General features: G+C 33.3%; 1 protein-coding gene across 1 annotated transcript in view; it reads left to right on the forward strand.

The window, feature by feature from the left end:
• The window catches only part of DMD (dystrophin), a 2,117,885-nt gene that overhangs the window by 997,900 nt on the left and 1,103,352 nt on the right, over positions 1 to 16,633 (forward strand). The window contains 1 exon segment of the mRNA XM_074300855.1: positions 11,346 to 11,493. Coding sequence (XP_074156956.1) covers positions 11,346 to 11,493 — 148 coding nt within the window.

Genomic DNA, 16,633 nt, shown 5'->3' on the forward strand with positions numbered 1-16,633 from the left:
GAAATCAATGTTTTAGAATTCTCACTCTTGAACAGATTTGTCTTGATAGGAGGTTGATTGAAGACAGACTTGCTTATCTTACAATAACTATCCTGATTATATCATGTTATTTAGTCAAAGTTCTGGGCTATCTTTCAAACTGTTCTGCCAGCCAAACCCACCCCCAACTCCCCTGATGTCAATTGAACAATTGAGTTGATGATTAACCCTGTGATTCCTCAAGATAAAAATTTTCTTCTAGGCCACTACTTCCCCATGTATATTGCCTCCTTCTTTAGATTTAAACTCCTTGAGGTCATGAATTGTTTCTTTTTTATTTTTATCTTTAGAAACTGGCACATATTTAGTGCTTAATAAATGATTTTTTTATTCATTCATTCAGTCCTGAACTAGATATGCCATCTCCTGCCTCTGGGCCTAAAATGAATTCTCTATTTTTCTCTGCCAGTCAAAAACCACTTTTTAAAGGATTTTTCAAGTACAAAAATTTTCATGGAGTTTTCCTTAATCGAGTACTTTATTTCAATGGCTCTTTTGCCTCCATCACTTTCTGCTATATATTAACTTATTTATTTCTGCATGGCATAGTACTTTCTGGTAGAATGTAACCTCCTTAAGGTAAAGGACTATTTTGTGCCAGACCCTGTAAAGGCAGAGATAAAATCAGCATCAGAGCTTCCAGTAAAAGAAAATGAGAATTTTTGTCTTCCTCATTAAATTGTAAGCTCATTAAGAGTAGGATTTTATTTGTTTTTTAAAATTTCCCAGTGCCTAGGCTCCTTGGTAAACAATAAATACATGTTGATTGATCATAATGTGAATAAAAACAATAGCACTTACATAGAGCCCACCATGTGCTGAGTATTATTCTCATCACTTCACAAATATTATTTCATTTGGGCTGCATAATAACTCTTGGTGATGGATGCTATTTTTATCCCTATTTTACAGTTTAGGAAGCTAAGGAAAACAGAGACTGAGATTTGCCTGAGGTCGAACAGCTAGTTTGAAGCCAAATTTGGACTCAAATCTACCTGACTACAGGCTCAGTGCTCTATCTTTTCATTATTCCAACTAGCTGCTCCATAATTTTTGAGACGTGAAGTTATAGGCAAGATCAAAATCAGAAGAGAGAGGAATGCATTCTGGATAACAATTTGGAATTATACTAAAGGGCTGTCCAATTGAGCTTACTTTTTGATCCAACAATGTCTCTCCTGTGTCTATGTTCCAAAGAGCTCATAGAAGAAGAAAAAGGACCCAAATGTGCAAAAATGTTTGTAGCAATCCTTTTTTATACAGACAAGAAACTGGAAAATGAGTGGATGTCTATCAGTAGGAGAAGAGCTGGATAAGTTATGGTATATGAATGTAATGGAATATTATAGTTCTATAAGAAATAATGAGCAGGTTGATTTCAGAAAAGTCTGGAAAAACTTACATGAATTGATGCTAAGTGAAATGACTAGAATCAGGAAGACATTGTATGCAGTAATAACAAAATTATGTGATGATCAACTGTGATAGACTTGTCTCTTTTCAGCAAAGAGGTGATTCAAGGCAAGTTTAATAGACTTGTAATAGAGCCATCCACAGCCAGAGAGAGAACTATGGAGACTGAATGTGGATCATAGCATAATATGCTTTTTTTGTTGTTTGTTTGGTTGCTTTTTGTTTCTTTCTTGTTTTTTTTCCGCTTTTGATATGATTTTTCTCATATAGCATGATAAATGTGGAAATATATTTAGAAAAATTGCATGTGTTTAACCTATATTAGATTACTTGCTATCTAGACAGGCAGGAGGTAGAAAAATTTGGAGCACAAGGTTTTGCAAGGGTGAATGTTGAAAACTATCTTTGTATGTATTTTTAAAAATAAAAATCTATTATTATTTTAAAAAGAAGAGATAGGTATATTTTTGGAGTCTATATATGCATATCAGGTTTGGCATTCAGAGGTCCAGTATAGGCCAGAAGCAAAACTAATAGAATGGCCAAAGCATACGTGTTGGTTGGTGTATTTTGGGAAGAATCGGTATGGGGGAATTCATTCAGGAAGGATTGTAGACAAAATAGTGGCATCTGTTTATACACTCTACATTTGGATTCGGTCAGGTATGAGGTAACATTTTTTCAGGATTTAGTATAATTCTGAGGTGATAAATAACTAGGGTATAATTATTGATCTCAGTTTAGAGTTTTGGGATTTATGTCCTTGTATTAGTCCCAGTGTGAATACATAAAGGACTGTCAGGTGTGTGTCGCTTCCTAGAACAAGTCAAGATTCTATGAATGCTAACAAGTTTAGTCTTTGGTCTAGGCTCTCAGGAGAGCTTTTAGAGTTAGTATAGTTATCTGTTTTATTAAGGAGTTATAGTCTGCTGGTAAAATAATAATAGCACACTTTTTTTTGTTTTGTTTTGTTTTTTCATTTTTTAGCTGAGGCAATTTGGGTTAAGTGATATGTCCAGGGTCACACAACTAGAAAGTATTAAGTGTCTGAGGTCAGATTTGAATTAAAGTCCTTCTGACTAAAGGACTGGTAGTCTATCCACTGTGTCACTTAGCTGCCCCATTAGCACACATTTAAAGAGCACCTAACCATCACCAAGTACTCCTTGTATATATTATTTAGCTTCATCCTTCAAAAAAACAAAACAAAACAAAACCCCAGTGAGATTGGTAGGGCAAGCATCAGAATCATCACTTGAGGCCCTGTTGAGGAGATTGAGACTCAGATGGTATGTAGGAGAGCCAAAATTATGTCTCAGATCTGTCTGATTCTAAAACAAGTGCTTTATGTTTTTCTATTTTGTTGTGCTTAAAGAACATGTGAAACACTGTTGTGTAAGATAATAAGTGAATGAAAAACACTCAACATTTCTATGTGCTAAGTACTAAATTCTGTTGATCCAAACAGAAATAAATGATAGTTCCCTCCTTAAGAAAGTGCACAGTCCAATTGGGGGTGATAACATATATGGGAGGATTCTGCTATAAAGTAGGTGGAGATACACTAACATAGTATATCAGCAGAGAGGACAGAAAGGAGAGAGGGTAGGATTCCTAGGGATAGAGTGGTAAGGCAAATAGTCATTCCTGTGGGAAAGAAAGGCTTAGAGGGAGGACAAATGATAAAGCCAAGTGGTTGTTAGATTGTGGCTAGATAGATTATAATAACTGGTGGTCTTCCTTCTTTTCATAAAGATTGTAGCTGTCAGGTCCTTGTTCATCAAAGGGGTACATAAAAGGCAACCAGTGGACCTGGAAGAGCCAGGTATCTATGAGCATTGTGTAGGGAAGGTTCCATAGCATTGGTTGGATACTGAGGAATGACTTCTTTCTTGTCAAATTTTTCCTATGTCCCTTGATAGGCAGAAGATAAATTGACAATATCCCCTGTCCCTCAGGTGCCTTCTTCCAATTAGAAAAGATAGGAATCAGACATTAGAGAGACACCCTGATCTTCCACCATTTAAGTAAGGTTTTGGAAATTTCCCTCTATTCCCCAGCTATTTTCCTAGAAAATCTTCTTTCAGGAACTTATTCTTTTAGATAAAATCAATTATGTTAACTAATATCTTCTCAGATAATTTCCCATCCCAAATGTAGGCCTTCATTGGGCCTTTTGTCTGGTGTTTCTCCTTTTAATACATCCCTTTCAGTGTCTTTTTATGTGTTTTATTCATATATTAGATTGTAAGGTAGGAACTATCTTATACCTTTCTTAGTATCCCCAACAATTAATAAAATGTCTGATATATAGAAAGTACTTAATAAATGTTCATTGACTCTCACTTGGGGAGCAGCTTTCTTCCTGGCCTGTTTTCTCCTCTATCCTTAAATATCTTATATTATTTAGACAGGCAAGAGGGAGGGCTCATTGAGAAAGACTGTTAATCTGTTTCTTGTTTACTATGCCTATGACTGAAATTTGACATTTTAAAACACATAGCCCAAACCAAGTCCCCCTGCATACCTCAGAGCAATGTACTCTAACTATGGTCAAGTTTAGGGAGAGGAATAATCATTTTAATGCTAAGCTTGCAAAATGAAATATAAAATGACAATAATATCATAAACATTAGGATATAATTTATTCAAATCTCTTATAGTAAATATAATGGCATCTCAGTGACCTGAAAGAGTTAACATATATACCAAAGTATTCCTTAGCTAACTTGACTTTTATTTAAAGCAGCAGAAAATGAATTATGTTTTAAGTAAATGGAGTAGCAATGCAATTTTCAGTACCCCTTGCATAGTGAATGAGAGTTTTAATATCTGTAAAATTTAAAAATCAATAGATTTATTACACATATGTTTATTCCACATTTATTTCTTTTCTTATGTTGGTTCTACATTTATGGCTCCTCTCAGATGAAAATGGAACCCCCCCTTTTAAATCTATAATATGATGAGTGCTAAAAACTTTAAATTATATTGATTTCCCTTAATGTTATTTTTAATGTGCCTACTTGTCTTTAGTTGTTCCTGGCTTCCTTTTTTCTTTTTGACATTTCAATTGAGAGAGAGAGAGAGAGAAGGAGAGGGAGAGGGAGAGGGAAAGGAAGAAGGAGAAGGAGGAGGGAGAGAGGGGGGAGGAGAGGGGAGGGAGAAAGGGGGGGGAGAGGGAGGGGGGGAAGCATGGTGATTTATTAGAGATTTAATTTACAAGTATGACCATGCAAAATCAGCAAATTTTAGATCAACTTCTACTAAATTTTTCTGGGGAGGGAACAAATGATCATTATTAGATTACATTGTGAAAAATTCAAGAATATATTTAGTCTCTGACATTAACAAGCTTCATCAATTCCTAAATATAATAAATTAAAATTTTATGTGCCTTATTGTATATAAAGCATATACTTCAAAACTTCAGGGAATATAGAAGTCAGATAAAGATAAATGTGATACAATGAAGTAAATGTAATGAAATAACTACTGATATTAAGTATTGTTCATAAAGTACATACTTTTGATATTTTTCTCATATAAAGCTTGTTTGATAAACTACTCAAATCAAATTTTACTTGTGAAACTTTTAGTATATGTATGGAATAAATTAAGTATTTTAATTACAAACATAGATATGTTTAGTGCTTGGTGTTAGGTTGACATGAAAAAAAAAACATGAATGTTGCTGTACTATGAGGAAAGAACTAGCATGAAATATTTTAATCTGAATTCTAAATATAAAAAAATATCATGTTATGATAACTAATTTATTTACATTTGTAATTTCAGGCATAAATCTTTATATTCTCACAGACTGTGACCTCTTTGAGAGTGGGGACTTTTTGCCTTTCAGTATATCCCCAATTTTAACACATTGCTTGATGGCACATAGTAGATAGTTAATATTTATTTGTTTGTTGACTGACTATTCAGGTGATTTAGTTTTACCCTGCTTCCTTCTCAGAGTCTGTTCTTCATGACTCCTCTCTTGTTCTAGCTTTTCTGCCAAGTAAGATTTAGAATCTCCTTAATCTTTAAGCAATGACTTGTTTTATCAACCTCTTCTCCTCATTAAGCAATTTTTTTTTGTTCTCTTGATAATTTTTATTTGTTTTTCTTCAGACTCACTTGGAAGTAGAGTCAAAGTAGCTGCACTCAGCACAAAATTATCTACAGTTCTCTCAAACAACAACATCTGAGTTATCTTGTGCTAAATGCAGCTACTTTGGCAAAGTAAGAAGCTTGGATCATTGAAGTCTCTTATCATTACCCTATCATTCCTCCATGACGAAGTCATAAGTTAATCAAGAAACCTGACAGTAAATATATACATTAGAAATTTTAAAGACAAGAGGAAACCAATTGTATCCTTTTTCCTGTTGACCTGCTACCAGTGAAAAGTAAAATTTTTTATCAATCTCATATGGTTGATAACACAACTTGAATCTATTAAGTTTTACTTGATTTTAAAGCAGGTTATTACACTATTGCCACTGCTGGTAAATCTATGGTTGATTTAGCAGCCAAAATTTGGGGATCTGTGGATCAGGAAACAGTGAGTTTCTTAGATACCTGATTTCACACAAGTAGTCAACTCAACTCACCATTAATCAATGAATCAAAGAATTGTCTGGAACAACATTGGAATGAATGAATGCAAGCATCGAGGTAGAAACTGCCTTTCAAAGAAAAAACATAATGTTCATTATGGAAGGTCCAAGCTGGAAATAAAATCTCATTATAATAAATTAGAACATCTTCATTTAAAGAGTCTTTTTAAAAATAGTTCTTTTATCTTGGACTTAACCCACTACTATAATATTCCCAATAAACTGATTCCTACAATCAATGAATTAACAATCATCCCAGTACAAATAAACATTCCCAGGAAAATCATCAGGAAAAAAAAGTATATCAATTATATTTTCTAGGAGTACTTGATATCCTTCTAACAAATATGTTATAATGTCCCAGAATGTTTTATCATTCCAGGGGTAAACAATATGCTTTTCCTAATTTCAGTAGATACAATTATAAATGTTCATAAGCATTATAAAATCAGAAAATCATTGATATGGCTATATAAAACTCAAAATTTGCAATAAGGCAAACTGACTTATCAATCTTTAGGATTCTAATATTTATTTCTTAATATGTAAACTGTCTTTAAAACATAGACAATTCTAGCTTTTTCTGATGTAGAATGGATGACAAAAACATAGTAATCCACAACTTTATTAGTTTCAACTATAATTTTTTGATTTCCTAAACAAAAAATTTTATTAAGTTGCTCTTTCAAGTTTTTTGGCCAGAAGATCTATTTATTTGTATTGAAAGAATTGGCAGGTAACCTTAAGGGTAGCTTGGGGGGACACAAAAGTAGGGAGACTTAGAATGTCCTTTTAAGAATGCAGTCTATATTCTCCTTCAGTCCTACATTTCCTAGATGAAATTTTTATGTCACATTTATTGCAAAAGTCAACACTGGTGATTTACTGAAGCTTTATTAAGATCAATATAAGAAAATGTTGAGAATTATATTTCAGAAACAAATGATGAGCTCTAGGTTTCATAGAATAAATAACCTCAATGATAAGAATTTAAAGCATCAAAGGAAATAGCCAGATATGGAGATGTTTTCCTATAATCCCTGCTACTGGGGAAACTATGGCTGTTGGAATGCTTAAATTTTAGAGTTTTCAATTATGGTGGCCTAAGCCAATCGGATATCTTTCAAAGTCAAGCACCAGTATGGTCAGTCCCTGGATTCAGGAGAACACCAAGTTTCCTAAGAAGGATTAAACCAGCCCAAGGCATAAACAAAACTGGTCAACGCTTTCTTGTTAATCAATAATGGAAAGAGATCTAGCTGCTGCATTTCCAGCCTGAATAAGATAAAGAGAACCAGTGTCATACTCCCATTATTTTGTTTAGAAAACAAAACAAAATAAATAATAATAATAAAAAAAAAAGAACAAAGGAAATGAATAAAACAGCCCTAACAATCAGATGTTTGGTTTTTTTTTTTCATTTTACTTTCTGACTGTTCTGTTAAACAAAAAATACCTCTCATATCTTTATCTTTATGTCTGTTCCCACAGACCACCCAATAGAACTACTGCAATAATGTCCTAAAAGATCTTCCCATTTCCACTCTTCTTCCCTTCAAATCCATCAATTATACTGCTACCAGAATCTTCCTTATGCAGGAATCTGGTCATAGGATTCCTTTAGTGGGTTCTTTTGTTTTTTAAGTAAAGCACAAATTTCCTTGACTGACATAAAGGACCCAACATAACCTAGTAACACTTTGCTTTTCTAGAATAATCTTTTGTTACTCTTCCTCCTCTCCCAAAACTACATTATCATCTGCATTTTAATTCTGGCTCATTATTGTATTACAAAGTTCTTCTTGGTCTGTTGAAATTTCACTCATTATTTCAAACCCAATTCAATTGTCACCTCCTGCATGAAACTTTTCATTTCCCCCCACTGTTCTTCCTGTTTCCTCCTCAAAACTCAAAGAATTGTGTATTGCAATTCTAATATGTTTCTGCATTCATTATATTTATCTTTGTTCATGGCTTATTCTCTGACTGGACTGTAAGCTCCATGAAAACAGGATCTGTCTTACTAAATCTTTTATTTCCTTGATACTTACCACAGTGACACTTTCCATTCTAAGCATTTAGTAAATATAAAAATGACAGCAATGAATGAGAAGAAATTTGGCTTCAGATAGAGGCAACAATTACATGAAATTAAATTCCATGTTTAGTAAATCATATCTATCCACATCTCTATTAATCTTATCCATATCAGATTAGTGTGCTAAATATTTCATTGGTTATTTCACTATCATTATATATTTTCTGATTTACAATGTTGATGATAATGTTAATTGTTAACATTGGTTTGGTGTTTGCTGAGCTTATAATAACATATCTATTTTTCTAATTGAACAAGTTACAAAACTTTTTACAAAACTTATGTTTGCCACTTTAATAGTATGCCTTTTTGTGGAGTTAAGTACTATTATCTCCCATTCCCAGCTGGAAAAATCGAATGCTTGTCTAGTAGAATATATTGTACACACACACACACACACACACACACACACACACACACACACACACACACACTGTTAAAGAATGGTGTCTTTCTTAGAAGGAGGGTTCAATATAGTTGAACTCTTATCTAATCACCAAATTTTGTGACGAACACAGCACAGTAGTCTACTTTGTGGCATACCATCTTTGGAAGATGATAAAAGAAGAATAAACCCTTCATCTAGAGTTGGTTTTAAGTAGCCTGACAAATTGAGGGGAGCTGGGTTTGGTTGGTTGGTTGTTTCTTGTTTTGGTTTGATTTGATTTGGTTTTGGGGGGTTTTTGTATAATAGTTTATGATTATTGACATCCAAAATCTTCAAATTAATGGAGACTTTTGGTGAATTTCTGAGGTTTCATAGTCATTATTTTCAACTCATATGTTTAAAATATCTAAATGTTTAAAATTCTGTGTAGCTTGTATATTCCCAGAGCCAGTCTCACCACATCTTTCTCTTAGGATTCTAGGGACCATCCTGAAGAGTTCAGATGACTCTGCTACTATTAGTTTGAACCCCTATTCCTACTATATTATTCCAATATCCACTAGTGAATAGAACCTCTATTTCATTTTATCATTTAATATCAATTACCTTTTATAAAAGAGTATTTGCTTCAAAGCAAAAGCACAAATATTTTCTTGTATACTTTGAGGATACATTCTTCCCTACACTTGCTATGTCTCTGTGTAAATTGGCCTCAGGCTTGGATTAGTTTCTACATAGCATTGGTACTCTATTCCTTGATTCCAGATGAGTCTTTGTCCCAGCTATGGCTGTGATGTGTCCCTGAAAATAACTGTTTGTCATGGACTCAAGTCCTAGACTCCTAGACCTTCAGACTCCCATCTGATATGCTCTACTGACCTTTCAAAATTTATAAGATCAAGGTCAAACCCTTCAATATTGTTCACTTGAAAAAATTAATTCTAAATCATTCAGAGTACAATGAGAGGCCTGTATTCCCAGACAATATGTTAGCCTCAGTGGGACAAGAGCCTGAGGTCTTTTTTTCTTATAGTATTATTTATCATCAGACATTATAAGTCAGAAAGAAGCCACATAAAAAGAATACAAAAAAAAAAAAAAAAAAAAAAAGAAGAAGGCTGAAGAAGCAAACTATTTAGTCAATCACAAAGCTCCTCCCTTACCATATGCTTTGGATGTGAGAATGAGTTAGGAAATATTTATAAATGCTCCAAAATCTGTTCAAAGTATTGCTTTGAACATCATCATAACTTTTTCAGAATTCATTTTTGTAACTTTTTTTAACACTCAGTGTCATACTCCCATTAAATCTGATAAGAATATATATGTAGGCAGCCACATAGTGCAGTTGCTTCTCATGAACCAAATCACTATAGAATGCTAAAAACACAGACCAATTCTAGAACCAAAGTTCTTTGTTCAATCAGATGCCAATGAAATCTGATAAAACTGACCAAATCAGAATTTGAACCCTTTCCCAAGCCATCCTCCAAGATTAAGGTGGCACCAAAATAATCTCCTATGTTTCCTCTGGCCTAAATGTGTATGACCAGTTAGATGCTTCTTGACATTTTCATCTTCTGAATCATAAGCTTATTGTACTAAATGAGTCTCTTCCGTATCCTAATTAAAAATGTTAGTGGATACAATAAAAAATAAAGGGTAAAGGGAGACTCACTGCCCAGCTCAGAATATAGTATAACCAATTAGTTGGTTAATTGGCTACATCTAAACCTAGCATATGAATTAGATATAATTTGTCTTCATAGTCCCTTGATGCCTAAGGATCTTAATGAAAACACTTTCAGTATTACCATAGACACAAAACAGACTTTATTTTATAAGTTGATTTTGCTTCCTAAATCCTTTTAAATTAAAATTAAATGAATGAGTACCCAAACAATTTAATGTAATATAATACTATCAAGTTTGGGGAAGATACAAAGCAGAGTCATTTTCATGGGGAAGAAAAGCACTATAAAGTAACTTTTATTTCCTTCCATAAGTGTTTTCAAATTGAAAGGGAAATCCTTTCTAGTTTTAGTCATCTCCCTCTCAATGAAGTTTATTGTTTCAATTATATAACAAAGGTTTACTAAACATTTAAAATACACAGGGCAATGTGAATGGGAATAAAAAATAACATAAAAAAACAGTACTTGCCCTCATGTAAGATTTCATTCTATTGGGAAATACGACATGTAAACAAATATATAAATAAATACCAAGTAGGAAGAGGAATCAATAGTACCTGAACTGAGTTTAGAGACCACATGAAACAGTAATAAGACAACATTCTCTGGGGTGAGACCATCTGGATTCAAATCCTACTCCTCATATTTATTGAAAGACAGAGTGCTATAGTCTAGGACCAGACTTGGAATGAGGAAACTTTTGTCTTAAATCCTGTCTGTGCCATTTATTAGCTGTCTGACTCTGGGCAAGTCATTCAACCTCTCATTTTACTCATCTGTAAAATGAAAAATTTGGACTCAGTGGCCTGTAAGTTCCCTTTCAATGGTCCCATGATGGAAGCTAAGGATTCTTAAGAAGCAACAGTAAGAATAGACTGTCATGGATGAGAAACAGAAAGTCAGCAGGTGAGAGATAAAATATTGAGTTCATGAAACAGCAAGTAGTTTTCTCTTTAATGTTCAAATAAAAGTAAAATCTCTAAGCATAAAGTACTTACGGAATTATATCTTTGTCAAAGTAATCAACAGTTATAAAAATCCTTTTATTCATAAGATTCGTTTCATTCTCATGGTCTCTATTTTTTCATTTCTAGGAGGTTTGACAGATGTGTGGAAAAATGGAGGTGTTTTCATTATGATATGAAAATATTTAACCAATGGTTAACAGAAGCAGAACAGTTTCTAGATAAAACAAAGCATCCAGATAACTTGGATCATACTAAATACAGATGGTACCTTAAGGTAAGTTTTGAGCTATCTATTTTCTATATTGTCTTTTTTTAAAGGCATTTATACAATTTAATTACTCTAAATCCTGATGTCTTTTAAGTTCATTCAAGTTCAGACTTGGTAGAGAACCAGAACCAGAAATTTTGGTGTTTTTGACATATTATGAGCTATATCCAGGATGATTCTATCATAATGCTAGTATAAGAACAAAATTAAAGAATAGATTCTTGGTTTTCCATATTATAGTGACAAATTATGTTGTATGTGGCTATATGCTGGAAATTTTTGGCAGTATAAATAATTTGTGACAGAATAAAATCTTATAACAGGGGTGTTAGGGATAGAATCTAACTTCCTAAGGCACTGTTACAGCTTCTGTAGCAATTATATTTTTTATAGAAACTTACTTATAATTACAGCTCATTTTTCTAAGAATTTTGGTCATATTACAATATATTCTATCTGATTTTCTGAATTAGTGTTAGTCTCATGCTAAAACAATGTAGTGTCTACTGATTATATTTACTTTATGCATTCTTTTTGTGGGTAATAGGAAATATGTATTGTAGCTAGTATAGTACAATGTCATCTTCTTGACTCTTGAATATGATGATAAAGCTAATTTGGATTAAGTAGCTTCACGATTAAGATTATAAACTATTTGATTTAGACAAAAACAAAATTGTGCTTACTGAATAATATGTTATGACTGCAAGCTTTGTATTTCCCTCCATCCTATTTTCTCCCCTATATTTACTTTTGTTCTCTTTCACCCTGTCCTTAACCCTATATTTTTTTTTACCCACCCTACACTACCTTATTTCCTATCACCTTTTCCCCCTTCTCTTAGTAATGGTTTTTTAATTTACTCCACCCACTAGCGATTTTATCTTCTATCAACTCTTTCCCCTGTTTCTTACCTTTTCTCCTAATGTTTCTGCTTCCCCTTCTATCTTCACCCTCCCTTTGATCTTTTCTTCTTTCTCCTCTTTCCTCTTCAGAAAGAGATAATATTTTTTTATCCAACTGAATGATTAAATTATTTCCTCTTAAAGCCAAAACTTTGATATAAAACTTTTATATCAAATGTCAGATTATGTTCATCCCCCTCCCTTTCCCTTTCACCTCTTCATGTAAACTAATTGTCCCATTATACTTTCCCTCTCCTCTTTTTCCAATACAGACCATTTCTCCTTACCCTTTAATGTCTTTTTCTTTGATTTCATCACATCAAAGACCATTTACAACCATAATCCATGGGATGCCTCACTCTTTCTGCCCCAGTGACAGATACAGTTCTCAAAAGTTACAGATATTGTTTTCCTAAGGATGTAAATAGTTTAACCTTTAAATATATATATTTTCCCCTGTTTATCTTTTTATGGTTCTCTTGTGTTATGTGTTTGTAAATTAAATTTTCTGTTTAATTCTGTTTTTTTCAATAAAAATGATTGAAAGTATCTTACTTCATTGAAACTTCATCTTGTCCTCTGAAAGATGATGCTTAGCTTTGCTGGATAGTTAATTCTTGGTAACTCAAGGTCCTTGGCCTTCTAGAATATGATATTCTAGGCCCTCTTGTACTTTACTGTAGAAGCTATCAGATGCTGGGCAATCCTGACTGTTGCTCCTTGATATTTGAATTATTTTTGTCTGGCAGTTTATAGTATTTTTTTCCTTGACATTAAGGTTTTATAGTTTCATAACAATGTTCCTTGAAGTTTTCCTTGTGGGGTCTCTTTCCAGAGGTGATTGATGGATTCTTTCAATAAGTACTTCCCCTCTGTTTCTAGACTATTGGGGCAGTTTTCCTTAATGATGTCTTCTAGTATGCTATCCAGGTTTTTATTTTGGTCATGGCCTTCAGATAGGCCAATAATTTTTCCAGTGTCCCTTCTGGATCTACTTTCCAGGTTGGCTGTTTTGCCAATGAGGTATTTCATATTTTCTTCCATTTTTTCATTCTTTTTAGTTTGTTTAACTGATTCTTGCTATCTTACAAAGTCATTATCTTCTATTTGCCCTGTTTTAGTTTTTACTAGATATGAGTTTCTTTAGTTATCTTTTGTATTTCTTTTATCATTTGATTTATTCTACTGTTTAAGGAGTTGTTCAGGCAATTTTTTTCCTTCCTTTTCCAAATTGTTGACTCTCTCATACATATTTCACATTTCCTTTCTCATTTTTTCTTCTATTTGTCTTTTTGAAGTTTTTTATGAGCATTTCTAAGAAGCCTTTTCTTGAGGCTTGAGATAAAACCCAATTTATCTCACTCTTTTAGATTTCTTCTATGAATATTCTTTTCCTTATCTGAATTTATGTTTTGGTCTGTCCTGCCACTATACTAGCTTTCTATGGTCAAAGTTCTTTTCTCTTTATTGCTCATTTTCTTTACTTTTTTTTTTTTTAACTTTTAAGGTGGAACTCTGCTCCTGGGATAAAAATGGTGCTGTCCCAAGCTTCCTATGCAGCTCTGAGCCTTGGCTTTGAGCATTGGGGCACCTTGTGTTTATAGAGGGTAGCTTTGCCTGCTCTGTTCAGATAACAGCCTGGTTTCCCAGAGCTTACCTTCTGAGCTGGGACTAAAGCTTCCTCACCAATTTGTTTCTCTACTGAGCCAGGACTACAGGTCTTACTTGCTAATTTGCTATGAATAAGACCATCTCACTGGCTTTCTCAGAGTCTATCTGAGCTGGGCTGAACACCCTTTGTACCCCAGTAAGAGTGATTTTTCTTGAAGTTTTTTTCAGTGTAGCCTGAGCAGGAGAGTGATTTCATTCCATCAGACTCTTTTTCAGAGGCTTGGTTTCATACAGCTTTTGAGGGAAACTGGGAGAGATTGAGCAGCTTCCTGACTACTTTGCCCTCTTGGTTCCACCCCTCTCCCCCAACCAGGTTTACAGTCTCTAATCATTTCTATCAAAAACTATCACTGGATTCAAAAGCAACAAAGCCTCTGTTCATATTTGTACTTCATATAAACAGTATTATCTAACATTTTTACCTTTTAGAAATAAAATGTATGTTCTAGAACTCATCTGAATCACCTGAGGAGAGAAAATCAATATGGCAAGTTCCCCTACTCCATTATAGTTCTGTATTTTTCTTCTTTTACTATTATATCTCCCTGTTTGTAGTTCACAAAGCTATATGGAAAATAACACAATTCTTTCTTGGCAGTCCAAGCCATGTATGTAAAACATACCCATTTGGCTGAGTTCTTTCTTCCGTTTGTCATTTTTCTAAAATTAAAGGATATAAAACCTGTTCTTTAGAAAAGCATAGAGAATTAGGAGAAGAAAGTGTCAGCCTATCCTCTCCTCAGGAAGCACTAATCAACTAATTTTATTTGACATTCTTCAATAATGGTCTTTATAAGTGATTAACTTCCATATTTACAGACAAGATTAATATTATCATTGAGATGTCACTGCCTCTGACATGGGTGAAGACTTTTAAAAGTCAACTGTTATTTCTATTATTCTCTTATTTTATTCCATGTAACATTATTATATAGAGAAGACATATGATATAGAAAACCAATCTTAGTTGCTTAAGACAGATAAGTGGGCATAATGACCATAGCACCAAGCCTGGAGGCAGGAAGATCTAATTTCAAATATGACCTCAGACTTGCTAGCTGTGTAACCCTGGGCAATTTACTTAACCATGTTTGCCTCCTTTTTTCCATCTATAAAATAAGTTGGAGAAGGAAATGGCAAAGCATTAAGGTAATCTTTGCCAAGAGAACCTCACATGGAGTCATGAAGAGGTGAACCCAACTGAAATAAGTGAACACAGCCTTATAAAGAAGAAGATCCACTTGAATAGGGTTCGAGGTTTTTTTTGTGTTTTTTTTTAAGCAAGTCATTTAATCTACACTGATATAAGTCATCAATGTTCAAAATATACACTGATGACCCTTTCAAGGGATGATTGAAGTTAAAACTATTTTTTAGCATTAAGGATCCAAGAGATCTCAACCAGATCAAGTGGTTTTAGGATATAGGGAATTTTTTTGGTTATCACTGGTAAGATAGATCAAGGTAAAAGAATGATTCAATTTATTAGCTACATTGAAGTAGCCAGTACTTTGATTACCAAGTTCTTTGTATTTGTAACAAACAAGACCATAATAACAATAATAATAATAAGTAATAATGAATAATAATATTAGCTAACATATATTTATATAAACATTTTTAATTTAAGGAAACAAAAAGTTGTCTTAAAATGGTAGAAAGATCATGGGGACATCCTGTATAGTGCTTTTAGGTTTTCAAAAACTTGTAAGATACTTTAGTTCATCTGAGCTTTAAAATTTCAATGAAGTAAGCAATACAATTATTGTTTAAAATGTTTTACAAATTAAGTTTACAGAAGCAAAGTGATTTCTCATGATAACCTAGTTAAAAGTCAGGAATAGGACTTGAATGAGGCAGCTTCTTTTTATCAACAAAGACTATTTAAAAGCAGTTAGGTGATAGAATGAATTGAAATCAAAAAGATTCAAATTCAAATCCCAATCTCAGATATTTAACAACTGTGTGACTCTGGGCAAATAAACTCTGTATATTCCTTTTTTTTTTTTTTTTTTTTAATTTCCTTCCTCCCTCCCTCCCTTCCTTTTCTTTTCTTTTTTTCTTTTCTTTTTTTTCTTTCTTCTTTTCTTTTCTTTCTTTCTTCTTTTCTTTTCTTTCTTTCTTCTTTTCTTACTAATCTGCTTCATTTTACTAATCTGTAAAATGGGTGAGGGGTAGCAATATTTGGAAAGTGCTTTCCAAGCTTAAAGTGCTATAAAAATGGAAATTATAATTAAAAACTAAAAAAAGATTATCTATTAATAAGAATAGCACTTATCAAGACAGGAATTTTACAGGTTAATTGAGGAAATTTTTCACTACCAAAGTAGATAGACACCTCTGTAACTTAGAAAATTGCCTATTCTAACAGGTTGTGTTTTGCCCAAGGGTGCAACTAGTATATGTCAAAATGGGGCTTGAGCCCAGGCCTTTCTGATTTTGAGACTGGTTCTCTATCTACTATGCTCTGCTGCCTCTCTCCCTTGGGGATGTATAGCTAATAAATGAAACTGACGGAAACGATAAAATCCCCATTTGGCAAAGCATTTAAAAGAGCTGAACATCCTGTC

This window comes from Sminthopsis crassicaudata, chromosome 3, assembly GCF_048593235.1.
Source record: "Sminthopsis crassicaudata isolate SCR6 chromosome 3, ASM4859323v1, whole genome shotgun sequence".
NCBI classification, from domain to species: Eukaryota; Metazoa; Chordata; class Mammalia; order Dasyuromorphia; family Dasyuridae; genus Sminthopsis; species Sminthopsis crassicaudata.